The sequence below is a fragment of the Salvia miltiorrhiza genome, chromosome 4 (genome assembly GCF_028751815.1).
Source record: "Salvia miltiorrhiza cultivar Shanhuang (shh) chromosome 4, IMPLAD_Smil_shh, whole genome shotgun sequence".
NCBI classification, from domain to species: Eukaryota; Viridiplantae; Streptophyta; class Magnoliopsida; order Lamiales; family Lamiaceae; genus Salvia; species Salvia miltiorrhiza.
In genome coordinates this window covers 36366229-36388375 of record NC_080390.1, presented here as the reverse complement: position 1 = coordinate 36388375, position 22147 = coordinate 36366229, and the positions used below count along the sequence as shown (strand labels likewise).

General features: G+C 36.0%; 1 protein-coding gene across 2 annotated transcripts; it reads left to right on the top strand.

The window, feature by feature from the left end:
- The first annotated feature begins 11188 nt into the window (after positions 1-11188).
- Positions 11189-16977, top strand: LOC131021394 (probable serine/threonine-protein kinase PBL17). 2 transcript variants are annotated; one of them, XM_057950579.1, is made up of 7 exons: positions 11189-11268; positions 11374-11638; positions 12158-12441; positions 13507-13642; positions 15289-15425; positions 15619-15742; positions 16304-16977. In XM_057950579.1, the coding sequence occupies exons 2-7, from the start codon at positions 11566-11568 to the stop codon at positions 16843-16845; spliced, it is 1296 nt and encodes a 431-aa protein (XP_057806562.1). In that variant the 5' UTR covers positions 11189-11268; positions 11374-11565; the 3' UTR covers positions 16846-16977. The 2 variants fall into 2 exon arrangements, with proteins under 2 accessions (XP_057806562.1, XP_057806561.1); XM_057950578.1 differs by having other exon boundaries at positions 11196-11638.
- The last annotated feature ends 5170 nt before the right edge of the window (positions 16978-22147 follow it).

The following is a 22147-nucleotide window of genomic DNA, read 5'->3' as shown; positions in this document are numbered from 1 at the left end:
CAAACATATAGATGGTTGAGAGAATAATTCAGACTCTCGAAGACACGTTAAAAGTAGTACAAGGAAAAAGGTGAAAGTGATGAACAGTGATGTCATTGATTGAGTTTGCCTACAATAATAGTTATCAGGCAACAATCAATATGGCGCCTTATGAGGCAATGTATGGAAGAAAATATAGATCACCACTCTACTGAGATAAAGTAGGTGTAAGGAGAATTTTAGGACTAGACACGATGAATGAGATGATTGAGATAGTCTGACAGAAAGCAAGATGAGAGAAAAATATCATAACTTTTGTGATGATATGCAAATTTCGGGACGAAATTTTTGTTAAGAGGGGTAGTATGTAATAGCCCGCTCTTTTATTCTATGATTAAGATAAGTAAATGCGATATTTATTTATCGCATTCTTCAGTAAATGAAATCCAGTAATTATTTATGTTTAAAATTCAGCTATGATTCTAAATTGTATGTATACTATGCCTATTATTATTTTAGTTGTGCTTGTTAACTCGAGTGAGAAAAACCGCAATATAAATTATTGAGCCAGTCAATAATTTATATTTTCAGATTTATAATTGACTTAGCAAAGTCAAGTTAAAGTTGTTATTTTATATGCGATAGAGATTTTATTTCTATTAGTTACTTGAAAGTCGTGATTTAGTTCCGACTAATGAGAACGAGTTAAATTAGTTATTTAATTCGTAGAGATGTTACATCGAAGCATAGTTATTCAGCAAAACCTAGAACCAATTTTATAGATATGCGATGATACAAAGAAATTAGATTTTCAGATACAACTTTACACAATGACTGTAGGGAATTATTTACATCACCACTATTCCCTACTTACAATCAAAACCTATCACTATCACAAAACACTACAGCTACATACCTACAAGCATGCGGGAGATAACGCGTGAGTGTAAAAAGAAGAAAAATGAGAGAAGACCAATCGGCTCCTCCCTTCAAATTCAGCCAACCACCATCTCCAATCCTTTGACTTTACAGCCAACAACTCTCTTATTAAAGCACCAGCCTAACACTTCATTCCTTCTCTCATACACCAACCACCAGAAAGGGAGATGAAGAGAAGTTAATTCCTGCTGCCATCTGCCAAGTATCGAGAGTTCCTTCCCCATTGAATTCAATAATCACAGCAGCCATCCAAACACCAAACTTCACAGGTATATACTAAGCTCCCTTACTTCAATCCATTCACATTTCATCCAACAACCATGATCAGTTAAAGAATACAGAGTATACATATATATTTTCTCCACTTGAGATAAAGGCAATGAGAAAACTCTCACAAATCAGTAGCAAAACCAAGACTCCACATAGACTTAAATATTGAACTTAGCATTTAGAAGGGGAGGGAGGCTTATTCGAGGTACCTGTTTCATTTAAACGGGGAAAGATGACGGCTTGACGTCGACGCTAATCGCACGGAAGAGGAGGGGGTTGACTGCCCTGCTCCGCCGGACTCCAGGGAGACGCAACGGCGTCGAACCAGGGCGGTGACCCGGGATTTCAGAAGCGGCGCCTACGGTCGCCTCGACTTCGCTGGATTCAAGAGCAGCGGCGGACGTAGCCCAGCGGCGCGGCGATTTCGCCTGAATCGGCGGAGAGCTAGGGCTCGTTTTGAAAGGAGGAATTGAGCCATTCTGTGAGAGAATTAGAAGGCGGGCGAAGGGCATCGACTTCGCCGGATGTACAAAACCAACGGCGGCCCTTGCTGATCTCCTTTGAAGCACAGCGCGGTTCGTGGAACTCCAAGCACGGGGTCTCGCCAGAAATCGAACGCGGAGGCGACGCGACGACGGCGCTGCTCGCTGGTCTTCCAGAGGCGGCGGCATCGAACCGTGATGAGATGAGAGAAGGAGGCATCGATTCTTTGAGAGGGGCGGCGTACCTTCACCAAAAACCAGCAGCAGCGACCTGGGTTTGACGATGAAGAAAAAGGGCGGCGCTGGGTTAGACGCGTGGAAGGCTGACGCCGGTGATAGGCAAACGACGACCGGCGCCGTTTGAATCGCCGGATTCCAGTTACAGCAGCGGCGACGATTTCTGAATTGGGAAGTTAGGGCTCCTCTTTGTTTCCTTCAACAGATATGGGAGAGAGAGAACTTCGGAGGGGGAATTGAGGACGAGGTTGGACGGGGCTGCTTCCAGTCGACGACCTCCCGCCGAATTCTGGAGCAGCGGCGGCACCCGCCTCGGCTGAAGGTAGAGCGAGATGGAGAGAGGCGTGAGTGATTTAGGAGAGATAGCAGAAGCGTGTTTGCTTAGAGAGAGAGAACCGAGTGCTATATAGAAATGGGCTCCTATTTTAATTGGGTTGGGCCAAAATTTTTGGGCTTTATTTATTTTAATATTTGGGCCGATTTTAATTTAAGTTGGGCCTTGTTTTATTTTATTCGGGCCTGCTTCACTTTAATTCCTATGGGCCGAGTTTCTTCATAATTAAAGCCCAACTACATTGTATTTTAATTGGGCTGTTATATTATCTGAGCTGAGCCTTGATTGATTTATTTATTTGAGCCCAACTAACCAATCATTTATTCATTGGGCCAAGATTTATTTAATTACTTGAGCCAATAAATTATTTCAATTGAGCCTCACCTTTAATTCTTTTGGGCTCAGTCTTTAATTGTAGTCAGGCCATTTCATATATATTGGTTGGGCCGAAAGTTGGGCCTTATTTATTTTATTCAGATGGGTCCTCTATTACTTCATTTCAATTGGGCCTTTTATATAATTATTCAGGCCCACTTTTACTTAATTAATTATTAGGCGGCCTTATGTCGAGCCTTTTAATTACTTAAACTTACAACAGTACTTTCTCCCATTTATTAAGCCCGATTGAGTTTTACGAGGATAAAAGCGAGTAAGTCGAAGTATTTATTTATTCTTTCCTATCGACTACGAGGAGCGGGGGTTTATTTAATCGGCGGATTAGAACACCATGTAGAAAACGGATTAATTTTAGATAATTATCCAGCTTCATGAGATGAGACTTAGCTTTTGTTTAAATCCGATAGCCTGAATTAATAGTAAAATTTCCCGATTATTATTTCAGAATAATAATTCATGCATAAGAGGATCATGCATCATTAATTTCGTATTCTCATTATTTGAGGATTTTGCTCGAGCAGTATCTTATTTATATTCTCGTAATAAAGGTCAAGCACGAGATTAATAATCAGTCAAGGAGCTACTGTACCACAGAAAGTTTCTATCAGGTGGGCATTACTTTCATATATATCAAATGAGTTTAAATGTTACGTTCAAGCAAGTTATTTCATGACTAAATTAATTGAAGTTATTTCAAATATTGTCTTGCCATAAAATGTTTCAATTTCAGTATGATATCTATCTGATGTTACTTTTATCATGTAATCGAATTCGGGTCTTGAGCAGTTGATAGCTATCCTGCCAGGGCTAGTGTACACCAGTGACCGTGAGTCATCTAGCGGGTTGGCCGGTCAAGTGACCGTGAGAGGTGGCCACCTCTCCGGCACACAGTTCCAGATATGATAGATTACAAGAGAACTTAGACTGATCAGTCGAACTTTAAGAATCACAAATGAATTTAGTAAGCTTGGGCCTTTTAGCTAAAACTCCCTTGCTGTACTGTTTATGATGGCATGACAATTTACAGTTTTGAAGCAGTGTATTTTTATACTTAGGCCTACGTGCCCACTGAGTGCTTTTGTACTCAGCCCTGCATATGTTTTCTAAATGTGCAGGTTGAGCTGATGTGATGATGGTGCTGAAATGAGCAGAGTCTCCAGGGTTGTTAATAAATAGTTAACCTGTCTAGAATATGTCTTCATACATATGTCTAGCTACTTTCCGCTGCAAGATGTTGTTGATGTTATAGTATGTTATGTCATACTTTGAGTCTTAAGAGAATGGTTGCATATGATGTATAACTTGATTAATGAATAAAAATGACGAGTTTTATTAAGATGAGTAAGTTTTACGGCTATAAATGACGCCCCTTTTCTTCCCCTTCTTCTTTAACCCCATCCCTAGTCGTGGATCACTCGGCCTAACTATCCCTAGTTAGGGCGGGCTGTGACAGAGCATCACCTTCGTGATACCTCAAGTGCAGTTGCGAACTCTAAGGAATTCAAGAACCACAAGTGGTTAAACACATGGAGAGTAAGTACCAAGTTATACGATTATTCGTAAATCGAGGTTTTTGTGCTCAAAGAATAAATTCTCACATATTGGAGAAACCTACTGATCTTTCACAAAAGGCTTATCGCAAATGGTCATTGAAAGATGGGAATGCGATTGATGCCAGATTGATGCCACCCACTTAGGAAACTTTAAGTATAAGTGGGAGAAGTGTTAGGTGATTGGTAAATAGACGCATTGTATACTAAAAGTTTGCTTTAGTATAAGTGGGAGATTGTTGGATTTGTATACTGAAAGCAAGAACGTTTTATGCTTGTATACAATGTTTCCTAAGTTCACTATCTAATCTCCTATCTGATTGTGTTCATGATTGCATATGTATGTTCTTTATCTCTATATAAGTAGATTATATGGTGTGTTGTAGATCACAGAAGACCATATAATTGGAATAACCTTAAGAGATATAATATGATCACAACCGAAATAACTCTAGGACAAGTTATTGGTTTAGGCTGCAGTATAGATGGAAGTAGTTTGTCTTGGCTACTTGTCTATACTGGTACGTCATTACGTATTGATAGGACCACAGTTTGAGATGTATTCTTCTATCTGACTTAAGTGAAGAATCAAGATCTCGGTGACTTATAAATCTTAATACTAATAAGTATTCAGATATATATGTTAACTCGTATATCACTTTGACTTACTATGGGTGAAGGTTATATACTAACTCGAGTACTCTGTATCTTGGGTGATAGCGGTTAATATATGATATTTGATTATCTGTATTAGTACCCGTATCCGGTATAGGATAATGACATCCCCTTAAGGAGCTCAATAAGGTTTATTACGCTAAACCCTGCAGGTTGATTAAGTTCAGGCGTGATAATAAAGTTTGAGTGGTACTGCTTAAGGAATTATTAAGAGATTAATTAATTTAAGCTGTCAGAGCTCTAATTAATTAATGGATGTCGGATATTTTAAATACGGAGATTTAATAAGTCTAAATACAAGCCCCGACTCATCACCGGAAATAAAGGGGTAAGTCAGTATCGGTTCTCTAGTGGAATGAACTGATATTTATAAATTAATTATGGTCTGGGCTGACCATAGATAAATTAATTTATTTGAGGCCCATCTTTATTCCTTGTATCTGGTCCCTGGACTGGCCCAATGTCTCCTAGCCCTAGAAGGAGAGAAAAAACGCCTCCTACACTAATTCTGTGCCCACACGTATTTAATTTTAATTAAATACAGCTGTCAGCTCTCAGGAAAACACACTGATAAAACATTAGGGTTTTGAGAGCTGTGGGGCACAGGGAAGAAAAACATGTGGGGCTTATTTCTCTCTTGGGACTTTCATAGATCGTTGTCCATCCAACGGTGAAAGCTGAGCGGGATACAGTCGAGAAGATCAGAGCTGGAGTCAGATTCTCGCAGGAAACCAAGTTCTGGCAGTCTCCGTAAAACGGTCATAACTTCCTCCACAGAACTCCGATTCAGACGAATCAGGCGGCCACGGAAAGCTCTCTCTAAGACGAAGAAGTCGTATTTCTGCACAAAATACGATTGGAGGTCGTTTGAGGGGTCAAACGGAGCGTTGAAGTTGGCTGACCTGTTCAGCGACAGATTGACGAATTCTTAGGAATTCTTCAGGTATTTCTGAACTCCAACGTGCAGCTGTTAAATTCATAGGAGCATGTTAGGATTAATCGTTGTATGATAAATTAATAATAATCCAAGAAACGATCATCGGGCAAAGCGGAACGTTAATTCAGTTTAATATTCCTTCATAGTTCCCATGCCTCTCACTGAGGGATTACCTAAGAGTTGTCTTTCAATATGTTAGCGAAATAATAAAATCCTTTGTGGGCTCTTCTATGCCTTCTCATATAAATTTTATGGTTTTCTTCTTATTAAAAGACAATCTCCTAATTTCGTTTCACTAATATTAGTAATAAATGTGTAATTTATCATTAATTGTTTAGTATATTAAATTAGTGTTTATAGGCTTATTTATATTTTATGTTGAACATAAGGTATTAGGCTCATGTAAGGCCTATATTTATTACTCATATTTGATTCTTTAACTTGGTGATGTCCACGGGCCCAAAACCGCCCGAATCGCTGTTCCCGGTGAACCGTAGCCGACCCATGAAGAGGTAGTGAAGGATCAGTTCTCGGCTTTGAACCGACAGTTCTGGGCCAGGCCGAAAATTGCCGGTTCAAGGCCGAACCGACGGTTTTTCTTATTTTTTTTAATTCTTTTATGTATTGTAAATATTTTTCTTATTAAATTACATTATTTAATACATTACATGTAAAAAAATTGTTGAAAAAACTATAATCGAAATAAAATTATAACACATTAACACTCAAAGTGTAATAAAATAAAAAAAAAATTATTAAATTTAAAGTAAAAAAATTATACTCCCTCCGTCCCGCCGAACATGAGGCGTTTCTTTTCGGCACGGGAATTAAGGAGCTATTGTTTAGTTATTTAAGTATGTTTATAAATTTATGATTAAATAGTTATTTAGATAATTAGTGATTTTAAATTATTTTTAAGTATTAAAACTAAATTAACTAATTTTTTTTTAAAATTCAACCCAACCCCCCACCACCCCCAGCCCATCTTCTTTCCCCACCCCCCAAATCCCTAGCAACCAGCGTGCCACCCGCTGGTCTTCTTTCCCCCACAATCACCGGCGGTTTTCCTCTCCCACAATCGCCACCGCCGGTTTTTCTCCTCCACAACCGCCGCCGTTGTCACCTCTGTCAAGGAATCATCGTCTTGCATGTTTCGCTACCGTTGTGTTTTTAGCATAGGGAGGCGGCGGTAGATTTTGACATCACCAAGGAAGGAGGCGGCGTCATGTGGGTGGCGTTGTCGTCGGGGAGGGAAATGAGGGTGGATGAGGGTCGTCTGCTCTTGATTCAAGATCCCCAAATCCAAACCCTCAAATCAAAACCCCCCATATCCAAATTCGTCAACCGATCTCCACCTCAACCCCACAATAAATCTGATGCTCCCCACCGTGTTCTTCGCCCAGATCTGAAACACCATGGCAGATGATTGCTCCGATCTAAAACTTCAATCTGAAACTCCATGCCCAGATCTAAAAATTCGAAGAAACACCCTCCCTACGACGTTCTCCCCACCCCCAACATAAACCCTAGCGCCGCCTTCCCCTGGACAATTGCTCCGATGTCACTTTCCCCAGCCTATTACGTCGACGCCCTCGTGCCCCATTTCCCAAAAAATCCCCTGCGTCAAAGTTCTTCCGAAGCTAGATTCTGTACACTGCCTCATCCTCCGTCAAAATTACTCTCTCTATCATCATCGCCGCCTCCTCCTTCTTGGCGGAAACAACCATGGGACATGGCGGATGATGCAAGATGTGGTCTAATATTTTAGACCAACTCGGAGAGAAGTTGAGGGAGAGAGATAGCGTGAAAATATGAAAAAATGTATACTCCCTAATTATTGGATACTAGTCCCAAATTTAAGAAAAATAAGGGATGGCTTAATTAATTTTAATTACATGCCTAATATCCCTAATTTTTACCAAATATAGAAACACATCAACTTCGTTGGGACGACCCGAAAAGGAATACGCGTCAACTTCAATGGGACGGAGAAAGTACTACACTAAATAATACATGTACAAATAATACAATTACATGTACAAATAATACAATTTTCAATATACAAAATTGAACAAGTAAACTAAATTTACTAAACAAAATTTTCTAGTACTACATTAATAACTAGTACTGCCTCCGTCTCACTTATCTTGACGCTTTGATTTGGGCACAGAAATTAAGAAAGTGGTGTTTAGGGAGTAAAGTGAGTGGGGACCATGTTATTAAGGAAATCACTAATCATTTTCTCTCTCTCCACTTAGTATTTCAAGTTTTATTTCATTTTTTTTTTCAAATTAAACTGTTGTCTTTTTCGTTCCAGATTTTAAGTATTTTTTTTTTGTTACACATAAACTAAGATTTTGAAATCTGCCACTAAAATTTTCAATCATTTTCAATTTTTGGCGCAAAAATTGGAATCTGCCAAAATTTTGGCTAACATTCAAAATTCCCACTAAAATTTGAATTCAAAGGCAAACAATTACCTATAACTACAACTTGTTCTTTCATCATTTTCACCAACACCTATTGCTAAAATTACATTCAACAAAAAGCCAACATGAGGCGTAAAGATCTAACTACCCAAGAACGACAACACATGGTTTAGTTCTTGCTTGAAGGCCACCGCAATGGACGATTGCAAAACGGCAAAATCAACGAAGATATGGAGAAGTTCAAGTGCTCTAGGAGAACAATTAGTCGTCTTTGGGCTGCAACCAAAAAACAACAAAGCAGTAGTGAAGCAATACATTTACAAAGTGGAAAGGTAAACATCTCTAAACCTAAAAGAGTTGATTTAGCATTCATTTCAAGTCTGGAATTGCAAAAAATATCGACAATCAAGAGCTTAGCATATAGGGCAAATAAGCTGTTCAAAAATTACTGTGTGGAGATGGATTAAACAAGGGCTGATAAGAGCCCATACTTCAGCCATACAGCCTGATTTAACGGCTCCAAACAAGCTACTGAGATAGAGGTTTTCATTAGAAGCACTTGAAGTCGATAGCATCTTAACAAATCCGAGGTTTAGGAGCATGCACAATATAGTTCACATCGACGAGAAGTGGTTTTACATGACTAGATGGACGCATAGGTTATATCTTATACCAGGGAAAACTGAGCCACATAGGACTTGCAAGAGCAAGAAATTCATAACGAAAGTTATGTTTATGTGTGCTGTGTGCAGACCGTTATTTGGGCCTAATGGTGAGGTAATATTTGATGGAAAGATGGGGACATTCCCATTCACTCGAAAAGTGCCAACACAGAGAGCTAGCAAAAACAAACCAGTAGGAACAATAGTCACCAAGTCCATAGAGTCAGTAACTAAAGAAGTGGTGAGGGAATGCTTGATTGAAAAGGTATGGAATGCATATGATGTGTGTATCAAATGTAATGCTAGAATGTTTGGATTTCGACTATTGAATGTGTTTGAGTAAAGAGTTGATTTTTTTATTTAAATTCTGTATTTCAGATTCTGCCAGCCATTAAGGCAAAATGGCCAATTGGAGCAAATAAAATTATCTATATTCAACAGGACAATGCAAAGCCACATATCACAAATAATGATCCAATTTTCAGACAGGCTGCCAATGAAGATGGATTCACTTTTATTCTAGTGCAGCAACCACCAAACTCTCCATACACTAATGTGAATGATTTAGGGTGGTTTAGGGCCATCCAAAGTTTACAAACACAGGCCAACAACCAAACAATTGGCCAATTAATCGAGGCTATACACAAAGCATTTGAAGAGTTGGCTCCAACCACTTTAAATAATGTGTTTCTAAGTTTGCAGGGATGCATGCTTTGAATTTTAAAAAAATAGAAAAAAAATTTAAAAATTGAAAAATTGTCGATTTTGTATAGGCGGTTTCAGCCTGATTGTTAACCGTCGGTTTTTGATTCCATATTTTCGGGCTCAGAACTGGACTGGTGTTTCACGATTCCGGTCCGACTCGTGGTCAACCATTTGGGGCTCGAACCGTTGACTACAGTTGGTTTTGGACCGATTCACCCGGTTCCGGTTAGTCCTGGACGTCACTACTTTAACTGGTCCATTTGTCTTCTGGTCCTGATGATTGTCCGCCTCTATACTCAAGTCCACTCAATGGCTTATCTGTATAAGTCTTTATAAGATTAGATTTGATGTATAACATAACACGACAAAATTATATTCCATCCGTCCACGATATCGTTTTCACTTTTGCCATTTTGGTCCGTACATAATATCATTTTCATTTTCATTTATAGTAGTAGGGTCCACATAATACTTTATTTTTTTCCACATATTTATAGTGGGACCCAAACTGCATTCACACCAATACCCATTACTATCACTATCTACCATTTTTTCTTAAAACTTGTACTGTCCATAATGTGAAAACGATATCGTAGACAAAGTGAGTACATAATACAAGTTGAGATATAGAGAAAGAGTGAACATCTACAATGAAGAGACCTTTGGGAACTCTATAGAGGTGGATCCCTCTTTAGATCCACCCCCTCTACAATGGGGCTCTATAATTTTTTCATCTCATTTTTAAAAAATTGATTTCTAAATAAAATAAACATCGAATTTAAAATCAAAATTTAATTAAATTTAAAATAAGAAATTATAATAATTAAACAAATAGAAATTGAAAGTTACGATAATTATAATAGAAAAAAAATTAGAAATTGAAAGTCACAATTAAAACTATTTGAAAACATACACTTTGAGTTCCACATCATAGAGTGTAGGCTTTCTACAATGTGCAATGCACTACAAAAAGAGAAGTTACATTAATTTGTTTTTGCATTGAATCTCACATTAAAGGGTGTAAGTTTCTTTACAATGTGAAGTGCACTATAAAAAAAAGAAGTTATATTTAATTAAAATTAAAATTATTATTTTAATATATCTTTTAAGGAGCACTTGCAGTGTACGCAATTTTTCTTTTCACCCTCGAGCCGGGCTCTTAAAATTGCGGTCGCCATCGAGCCTGGGAGCTTGCCAATGCGAAGGGCCTCCTTGGAGTGCTGCTCAAACCCGCCCAACAAACCCGGTTGTACATGCCCTGAGTTGATAAGGTGGACGAACATAATAACATTAACATGAGATACAGTTTTGAAGATCATCTTGAATTTTTTGAAATTTGCTTTTTTTACAGAATCCGATCATTGAACGGGTCGGGTTCACGTCAGTTGCAATTGACCGATTCACGATTATATTGATCGAACCGATCAATTCGATCGGAATTTAAATTAAAAATATATTTAATCGAATCTAAACAAAAGAAAATAAGGAAGAAGGGCAATTATGGTTAAACAACAAGCTTTGGTACTCGGTAGGCCACGAGGGGCCAGCCATCTTGTTTGGTTATACAAATTTCTTTTAAAAAAAAATCATTATTTGACTATGCATTGCAAATTCCGGAAAACAAAAGATCGTTACAATAAAAAATATCACCAAGTCCGCTAGTAAAACAACCAGTAAGCCCCGCCTACTTGCTCTTACTCATCTCATTGATAATTTTTATGCAACTGCTCGTTTCATTTTTCAACCCTCTCTTCCTGATTAGTAGATTCAATTTGCAGCCGTCTCATTTGGGCTTTTGATCTACGGGTTGGTTTTTTATTTATTACTAGTATTATTTTTGTTCTTCCTAAAAATGGGTTGAGATTACTACCGATATAGAGAAGGGAAAAAAGATCCAATCTTTGCGTTGAATCCGGTGTGAAAATGGTGGAAGTTAAAATGTGAATCTTGTGTAGTTGGTCCGAGGTAAAATGGGTTCTTGTTTCAGCGTTGAAGACGACGAGCACCCGCAATCGCGGAACAAGCATTCAAGTAACAGAACAGGTTCTTGAATTTCTCTTACGGTATCTTAGTAGTTCGTTACATTTTTTTTTCTGTTTTTTTCTTTGTTTTTTTTTTTTTGGGTTTTCAGTTCGCGTTCTGTCTCATCATGTGTAGAAAAATGCTTACTTTTTTCTTGGAGAGAGAGAGAGAATTTGTGTATGATTTGCTTTGTAGTTCAGTTAGTTTGCGTGTATCGAATCGAAGATTCGGAGGTTTCCATATTGGAAAATGAGGATGACATCATGTCTAGTCGCCAGCAAATGTGCAATTGAACCTTAATTTTGGTTTGTTATTTGAAACATGTGTGGCCAATGGTGGTAAATTGAACTGATGAAATGAAACGTAGAAATCGAAAAGTAGATGTTTAACGTTCTTGGAGTTACTATGTAGAGTCGATGGATTCAATCTCTTTCATGAAAAATTTGTTGTTATCTCTTTCTAAAAACCATTATTATCATGACTTTAGTTTCCACGAATGTGCTTATTTCTCTTGTTTAACATTATTAGATGCTCCTACAGATTCCAAAGGGGGCTCTGTAGGTTCGAATGGTGTTGTGATAATTCCAAAAAATGTGAAAGATCTACGTCAAAATCCTGGGAATGGAGATCTTGATATCTTCACGTATGAGGAGATGAAGTTGGCGACCAAGCACTTCCGGCCAGATCAAGTTCTTGGTGAGGGTGGCTTTGGTATTGTCTATAAAGGTGTCGTAGATGATAACTTGCGCCCAGGCTATAAGATGACTCAAGTTGCCATTAAAGAGCTTGATCCCGAAGGCCTACAAGGGGACAGAGAATGGCTGGTAATTCAATGTCACTTGATTGTAACTTAACAACTGGAAAAAACTTTGAGAATTTACCCATTTGTTTACTTTCACAAGCTGGCATGGATTTACACTCTAGAGTTAGGCGACAAACTTTTTCCTTTACTCCCTCCTATTGCCTGAGAGAGAGAGAGAGAGAGAGCAAGAAGGCTTCTTTGTCGGTAGGACTAGTGAACTAGTAAATTGTTTAGTCAGACTTGCACTGTAATATGCATTTGCTATCAGGGTATTATTGTGAAACTATCATGAAAGAGGAGGATGAAGCAATTTACTTTCAAACAGATGACTTCTCCCCTTGCCCTTTTCTGGAAAAAGCAGGACTTACATCTTTTTTTGTGTGCCACCCCCATGCTTTCTAGTTATTGTCGACTTTGGATGGAATAGGATAGATGCACATTTATTGAATTTCATGCTCCATTTTTTACCAGATGGAACTAAACTATAAGCCTTGTAATAGTTGCAGCATGCACTACCTGGGCCTTTGTCGGCTGGAAGATTGAGGCCTCACAAACTTCCACGTTATTCTCTTTTCGATGGTTGCGCCTCACTAATTTCTACTGTTATTTTACCATTGTATTAGTTCAAAATGTTCATTCATTCAAAATGCTTGATAAAAGTTGACGTCTCTTCCCTGTCTCTTTTCCTTCACCTAAGTTGTTTGCTCTGTGAGCTTTGTTATGTTCATTTCTAATGACAGTGAAGAAACGAATTGGTTAGAAACTTAGCAAAAGCCAATGGTTAGAAACACACTAATGTTTGACTTGGTGATGTGCCTTTGCTCTGGAAATCTTTCCTATTACCTGTCGTCCATTATACGTTAAAGTATTAGTTAAAGTTACATATGTATACAATATATATGAGTATGTATCTATATGATATTGCTCAAAGTGATAAACTTATTGTTCTTATGTTCTTGCTTTATAAGCTTTATGCTTACTCTATGTGGAAAAGTTATCTGAGCTAATTCTTTTATTTACTATGTGCTGAAAATTATGAAGGTCTTCAAATGCAGAGACGGTCTCACCATGAAGTGTTCACTTGCAGGCAGAAGTTAATTATCTAGGGCAACTGCGACACCCTAATCTGGTGAAATTAATTGGCTACTGCTGCGAGGGTGACCATAGGCTGTTGGTCTATGAATATATGGCATCTGGGAGCTTGGAGAAACACCTTTTCTTAAGTGAGTAGCAAAAACCGAACACTTCTCTTAGTTCTCTATGCATGTTGTTGAGAATATTTGTGAGGGAATATTAGCATCATATTATTTGCTTTAGCTGAGTTTCTTGTGACAAGTAACGTATGTTAGCCAGTGAATATCCACCTGATCTGTCTGCATCTTAAGTAAATCCCTCCGTCCCCCAATTTCATGCCCCTTTTGCCATTTTAGTCCGTCCCCCAATTCCATGCCCCTTTCTATTTTTAGATTATTCACCACAATCCCATAAAAAGTGGGACCCTTACTATATTTTAATCACTTTAACACTCGCGTAAAGGTGGGACCCTTATTCCATTCACAACACTCAAACATTTTATTAAAACCCGTCATTCTCAAAGGGGCATGAAATTGGGGGACGGAGGGAGTACAAGTTTTATGGGATAGAAGACTGACTTATTGTTTGTAATTTACCAAAAGATTCACTTGTATTAAACAACCGTGAATGGATGCTATAACAATATGATGTTTGTGATTGTTGCTTTAGGTGTGTAGACCATTTTGCCTTCACGATCTGATTTATCTGATCATTTTACTTTCCAAAGAAATTGATTTTTCTTCTGCGAACTAATTACTTGGCCCCCTCTTTCAATTTGAACCTTCTAGGAGGAGATTGGTATAAAGAAATGAAATTACAAAGGAATTGAATGAAATTTGGAATGGAATGAAGTTGAATAAAGGGAGATAGAAACATGATGATTTAGTGCTTGGTATATTCAATCAAAAGAACAATTTCTCATAGATTTCGTCGTTAATCAGTTGTTTTACTTAGGAAGGACAGTTCTAAGGAATAAAGAGGATCGGAATAGTGATTTCATTTCTCAATTTTCTGATTGTCAAAAATATTTAATCGTCAAACTAAGTATATTGTTATATTAGTTTGTAAGTTGATTAGATTTGACATGTTACACTTACGAGGATATTTATAAGAATAATGACGATGAAGTCTCATCATCTTATTATATTTATAATTTTATATCCATCTGTTTAAGCTGATTTTGTTTAATTAAAAGTTTATTGAGTTAAAATAATCTAAAATTAATTATTATAAACTTTGATATTGAAATGAATTCAGCATATCTTTCTAGAGGGTATTTCTCTCAGCAAAACATGAAAACCATTATGTCTTAATATTTCATTGTATAAGGTTTTCCTAATTTCATCATTCTTATTTTCATGTCAAGTTATGGATTATGTTCGATGCGAACTCATTTCTTATATCTTCAAAATTTCTGAAAGCATATTTATGCCTAGAATTTATTTTGATTTATTCTTACTATAATTCTTTTATGAATATAGAAACAAAAATATATTACTATTCTTAGTTTTTAGCCAAGTCAATAAATCAACATTTTTTTCAAATGTATAAAATTTCAATATTAATAATAGATGAGGATCATAATAATAACACCAAATGAAATATTTATACGCTTTCATAATTGGTTAGGAATAATATCACAAGGGACTGAAGGAATGGCTAATCCTAATGATGATTTTTAAGTTAAATTTTACCAATCATGTGATTAGGATTTAGGAATGAACATGTGACTGGTTTTTCCATTTTTTACCCCATTCATGCATTCTGGTCTTTCTTTTAATGTTTTTTCTTGTAGGAGTTCGTGCCACTTTAACATGGCAAAAAAGATTGAAAATTGCTCTGGATGCTGCAAAAGGGCTTGCGTTTCTTCATGCAGTGGAGAAGCCCATTATTTACAGGGATTTTAAGACATCAAACATTTTGCTTGATATGGTCAGTCACATTCTTATGTTGAACTCAAATTATGAATGAATTTTTTTCAATATTTCTGGACTGAACAAAAATGATGCTTGATTAAACTGAAAAGCTACATCGTAATTCTATTTGTTCGTAATTCTCCTTTGGTTATGCAATTTTGTTTATTTTTGTTATAGTTTACACTAAACTTCAAGAAAACAATCTGCAGGATTTTAATGCAAAACTTTCTGATTTTGGACTGGCAAGGGTTGGCCCCACTGGTGATCAAACGCATGTGTCAACACGGGTTATGGGCACGTACGGTTATGCTGCTCCCGAGTATGTCATGACTGGTGAGTCCTACAATAGCAGACTTGTACTGTATCTATCAAATGTCCAAGATGTTTATGGCACAATCTTTTGGCATTATACTCAACCGATCTTCTCTTTCCTTGAAAATGAGATGGCAACATTGCATGACTATTTTCATATCGTCTCATACCACTACTTTCTTGAACTTTTGGCAGCCTACCTGAGAAAGTGAATATGCTGTTTCTTTTTCACTGTATATGTTCTTTATTGGATGTTTGGCTTTCCTCCATCATCATAAAAGCTTCCATTTTTGGGTCTTAGCAATGTCTCACTGTCGCATCGTGCATTGTTCCAGGTCTAACCAATTTTTCCATAACAACTGTTTATGTATGATCGTGTTGTTTTACCAAACCAATGGCTTTACTTTGCAGTTTAATTTGTGTCCGATGTTGATGGCTACATACTTTGATGGATCGAACAAATTCTGAACTTGTTTGATCATGTAATCCTTAATATGCTCAATCTTTATCTATTGTGAATCTAATCTATCATCCAAAGTAAAACGCCCCCTAATGGAGTTACTTTATCATGGACTGGTTCAGGACATTTGACAGCAAGAAGCGATGTTTACGGCTTTGGAGTAGTTTTGCTGGAGATGCTGATTGGTCGGCGAGCAATGGACAAGAGCAGGCCGAGCAGAGAGCACAATCTCGTTGAGTGGGCCCGGCCCCTACTAAACCACAGCAAGAAGCTCGCGAGAATACTGGATCCGAGAATCGAGGGACAATACTCGGGAAGAATTCTTATGAAGGTGGCCAATCTAGCATATCAGTGCCTGAGTCAAAACCCGAAAGGGCGGCCCGTGATGAGTCAAGTGATTGAGATACTCGAACCCCTTGTGGCTCAAGAAACGAATCAAGAGGAGATGGTCCTGAACAACGGAGGTGGCAGTGTAACGCTCTATGAAGTTCCGAAGACACCCAAGGAACAGAGTTTGCACAAAGGCGAGAGCGAGAGTGGGAGAGAAGTGCAGCCTGCAAAGGGCAACGGGAGAAGCAAGAGCGAGCCTCCGAAGGAATGCGACCGTTACGATCGGTCGCCGGAAGATTTGCTGCTTGAGAGATCAACCTCAGGTAAACATTGAATTGCATTTGAATTGTTGTACACTAATTTTGAAATAAATGCATCATCTTCTTGCTTCCTTGTGTACCACAGCTACATATTTTTGCACCTTTTGTTCCTTAATAAAAGTTATGTTTCCACCTTTTATCTCTAATGCTGATTCTTAGTATTACAATTTTCAGCTTCAAGTACGCATGGACTTTGTCAATATTTACCAAAACCCAAAACATAGACTATATCTATTTGAATAAGTAACTACATAAGTTATTCAATATTGATTTAGATCTGGATCTTGATCCGTCTCATAATGAAATAGTCATGTTTAATATGTAGATTTGGTGATATTGGCTGTTAATTAAGCTGTTTTTACGCTGCTAGTTTTTCTTTTTATGTGACTGTTTAAATAAGGCAAAACACATTCATAGGTTTCTATACTTTTTTTTTCCCAATAGATCTTTATACAATATTTTATTTTAATAGATCCTTATATTGCTATTTTTTTAGACGAAAAGCTAGAAATTATATTACGTAATATCATCTTGTACGATATCCATAACATCAACTGGTTGCCTCCACAAGTCCACATCAAAAACAAACTCCACTTTGTCCCTTCGCATCAACCACAACGTTTTCCATCTTGTGCATTTGAAGAAAACAAGACCCGAGAAAAATTTGCTGATAAGACACCGGAATTCATGGAATGCATTTGGATTTCCCAATTCTCTCGCGTTCTAAGCTAAACAATTCATTGCTTCCAACGGGGCTGCACTGCAGCTTCCGCCGATATTAACTCAAGATTCTCGTCCTCGTCCATCAATCTTAATTGCTTGTGTCTTCGTAACCCGGACTTGGTCCCCCAATCTTATATTTCTATATTTGATTTTATCAGGTCTTTAAGCTTTTCTGTTAATTCAGTGACATGTCAACTGTATTTTTATTAACTACATTTTATATCATATCTTAGTAGCCAACTTAATACATACACCACAAATTCTGCACCCTATTGAGTATTAACGTATGACACAGATCTTTTCTTCCAACAATGCAACCAAGAAAAAATTAGTAACACGAGTTTAATGATATCCCTAGAAATCCAAAAGAATTGTTCTTCAACGATGGATAAATTAATTAAGGAGATGGTCAGAGTGAATACAGCCATCATATTCAGTGGCGGAGCCAGGATTTTTTTTTGGGGGGGGGGGGGGGGGGGCTGAATTGTTACGGGGGTTCGCCCCCGGAAATTTTTTTTGGGGGGCATTCAATACATTTTAGACATTTTTTACTAGAATACAAATATAATAATAATAATAACAACATTTTCATAGATAATATAGTTCAAAACATTTACTAAATTTTTTTTGGGGCATTCAATACATTTTAGACATTTTTTACTAGAATACAAATATAATAATAATAATAATAACAACATTTTCATAGATAATATAGTTCAAAATATTTACTAAAATTTTTTTTGGGGCATTCAATACATTTGAGACATTTTTTACTAAAATACAAATATAATAATAATAATAATAATAATAATAATAACAACATTTTCATAGATAATATAGTTCAAAACATTTACTAAAATTTTTTTGGGGGCATTCAATACATTTTAGACATTTTTTACTAAAATATAAATATAATAATAATAATAACAACATTTTCATAGATAATATAGTTCAAAACATTTACTAAATTTTTTTTTTTGGGCATTCAATACATTTTAGACATTTTTTTACTAAAATACAAATATAATAATAATAATAACAACATTTTTAGACATATTATAAAATAAAATAAAAAAAATCAAAAATTGGCGGGGGGGGGGGGGGGGGGGGGGGGCCTGGCTACGCCCCTGATCATATTGTTATTGAATGGACTGAGAGAGAGCTAGTAGAGGCAATGAGTTCTTTATATATTTATTTTTTTTGAAGAAGGGAGATACTGCATTCGTAATTAGGGTTTATATTGCCAATTAACTAGTAGTATATGATATAAAATTTAATTAATAAAAAATGTTTGGCATCTCATTAATTTAACGAAAAAACTAACAATTTCGTTGGCTCCATTAGAAAATGACACAATGAAATCAAATTATATAGAAGTATAAGAATCTATTGAGATAAAAAATTGTACAAAGATTTATTGAAAAAAATAATAATATAGTGACCTAAAGATGTGTTTTGCCTTTAAATGATGTTATGTTGAAGAAAAAGAAAAGAAAAGAAGTATTTTACTCATTATTTCTTGTTCATGACAACGTAGACCTACTTTCACAGAATTCGCAAGAGAATGAATGGGAGAATTTAATAAGTTATCACCTTTTATTAATAATTAATATAGTTGGATAATATTAATTATATCACTATATTAATCATTCCGTTGAAATACAAAGAATGACGTGGTTGATGCTTGTTATCTTTGGATTGAGTTTTTATTTGATTTTATTTTTGAGAGAAATTTTTATTGAATAATTATCATTCTATGAACTCAATCATAATTCATAAACTATATGGAGATCGGACCACCTCCGACATATTGTTACTAAATCTGATTTTATGCCGTAAGCTCTTTTGGCAATTTTGCTTGAATTGTATAATATGCGCAGGTTTTTACAAAAAACGAACCGATTTTTTTAAAACTATTGAATCAATCAATCCAATTCGATTTCAGTCGGTTATTTTTTTTAAAAAATATCAATTTAGTTAAAAAATTGAAACTAGAGCTTATTTTGGTTCAATTTTTATTCTCTCATCGATTTTTCTTTTAAAAATAACTAGTTCAATTTAATTTTTGTTTATAACTCAATCGAGTTCAGTTTGATTTGAAAAATATTTGTTTATATAAAGTTTGGATGGAGATCTACAACGATTTTGTATGAATACCTTTACGAGGATGGATCGAAGATGATAGCGAGTTAAACAAAGAATTTAGACTGTCTTTAAAATGCCTTCAAGAATTTGTAGCTTTCCAAGAAGACTTTGATGCTTAAGTCAGTAATGTAACTGAGGATTTTGTGATGGAGAAGAACACTAGAGAGAAGTTAAGTGTTTTGAGTGAAAGTGTCGAGTGTTTATTCCTTTATGCATGAACACAGTGAGGATATTTATAGGAGAAGAAGGATACCTAAGGATAAATCAGTCTTCTTTCTGAGAATTGGAGGTAATTTCATGGAGACACTCTTTATCTATTCTGTAGCAAGTATTACTCTTTGTGTTGGAACCAGACAAAGGCAATTATATATGTAGGTGTATTTTAGGAGGAACACATGGAGTATGTTGTAAATGAATCAAATAATTTTGCTCGATTCGATATTCAATTTGAAATTTGATATTCATCTTTGAAATTATTCGACTAGTTTTCAAATACGAATATTAAAACAATGATATTCGATTCAATATTCGTATGATATATATATTTATATAGGATTGGGTTCAGGTAGAACCCTTCCCTTAGGTAGTATATATAAGTATAGACAGGGACGGATCCAGAAATTTTTTGGTACGGGGGCACAAAATAATTATATATATATATATATATACATATATATATATATACTCCATATAATATGTTAAAAAAATTACTACTATTAAAATTGGAACCTACGAGTTTCCATTGACAGAAATATTTGCATAATTGACTCATTATTAACATTATCAAAAATTTCTTTATCAATATATACAATTAAACTATCATTCATCTATTGATCTCTCATCCGATTGCGTAGACGATTCTTTATGATATTTATTGCAGAAAATACTCTTTCAACTATAACAGTGGCAACCGAAAGAATAAGAGCTAGTGTTATAAGCAAATAAACCAATTAATATAACTCGTGCTTTTTCGTTTCTACCATTTTTTTTAAGGTAGCTGCACCACTAATTGAAAAGTTGGGTTGTAGCTATTGACTGCCATGCAAACCTAATACCCTATTGAGTTCCTTTATATATATGCATATTAAATTAATAAAGTTACAATTAAAGTTACAATTAAAAAGTGGGGGCACCGAGTTAGTTTGGAATTAGAATTGGTAATTGAGATATTTGTAAAAATATACATATGTAACTAAAAAGAGGAATAAGTTGTGGGGGCACGTGCCCCCATACTAAACAACGTGCGTCCGTCTCTGAGTATAGAACCAATAAGGACCACACATTTTCTTCATGTGCAGCACTAAAAGAATGACACGTGACAAGGAGCTTTCAAGACCTTTCAAGGCAAAATCTGCCCATGGATAAAATTGGAATATAATTTTTGAATATTAAAAAAAAAAATTACTCCATCCGTCCCTGAAATAAATTCATCTTTTTTCCTTTTTTGGACGTCCCCCCAAATAAGTTCCTCTTTCTTTCTTTCCATTTTTGGACAACTACCCCACCACTAATAAAGTAATAATACTTTATTTATTTTTACTTGTTCACTTTTTCACCACTCCCAAACTTAATTTAACACTTTTTCACCTTTTCACACTCTCAATCGAATTATAACATATTTTTTCTCCCTAGCAATACACTACCATTTTTTCTTAAACCACTGGCAGTCCTCAAAGAAGGAAACTTATTTAGGGACAGATGGACGTATTATTTTTAATTTTTATATTTATTCATTTAAAAAAACTGACATATTTTCCATGCATAATATTATACAGAAACATGCATAACTTTACACACAAAATGCTTTTTACCGTCCCACCCCTACCTAGCCCCAACCGCCACCACCAGCCCCCACCACTTTTTTTAAAAAAAAATTATCGAAAAATTCATTTTTTTGCACGCTTAACACCAGATACATGGTTCTATTTTATAATATGCATTTTTCAATTTAGCATGTAGGGTTTACTGACACAATATAGATGGTATTTCTCGCCCCCAACTCCCCACCCGCAACCCCCCTCCCCCCCTCCCACCACCACCACCACCGCCATCATTTTTTTTATATAATTTTTTTAAATTTTTTCAAATTGTTTTTTAATTGTTTTTTTTTTGTCGAAAATTTATTTTTTCGCAGGCTTCATTAACATAAGATGCATGGTTTAGTTTTGTGATTTGCATTTTTCTATTTTGTAATGTGCATGGTTCGTTGATATAATATGCATGATATTTTTCACCACCCCACCCCAAACAGAAGAATGAACCATGCATATTGTAAATCAAAACAATGCATATTATAAAATCAGAAAAAATAATGCAGGGTTCTGTGTAATAATATGCATGAAAATGTGTCAGTTGCAGAAATCTAAAAGAAAAGTAAAAAAAAAAGTCATTTTTTTGGTTTTGTTTTTGTTTTTGTTTTAATATTCATTTTTTTTTTTTCAATTTACC

Excerpts from the sequence above, each read along its gene's own strand:
- LOC131021394 (XM_057950579.1), top strand. The coding sequence starts at position 11,566 with ATGGGTTCTTGTTTCAGCGTTGAAGACGACGAGCACCCGCAATCGCGG. Across the intron at positions 11,639-12,157 it reads GCATTCAAGTAACAGAACAG|ATTCCAAAGGGGGCTCTGTA; the intron begins GTTCTTGAATTT and ends ATGCTCCTACAG. Across the intron at positions 15,743-16,303 it reads TCCCGAGTATGTCATGACTG|GACATTTGACAGCAAGAAGC; the intron begins GTGAGTCCTACA and ends GGACTGGTTCAG.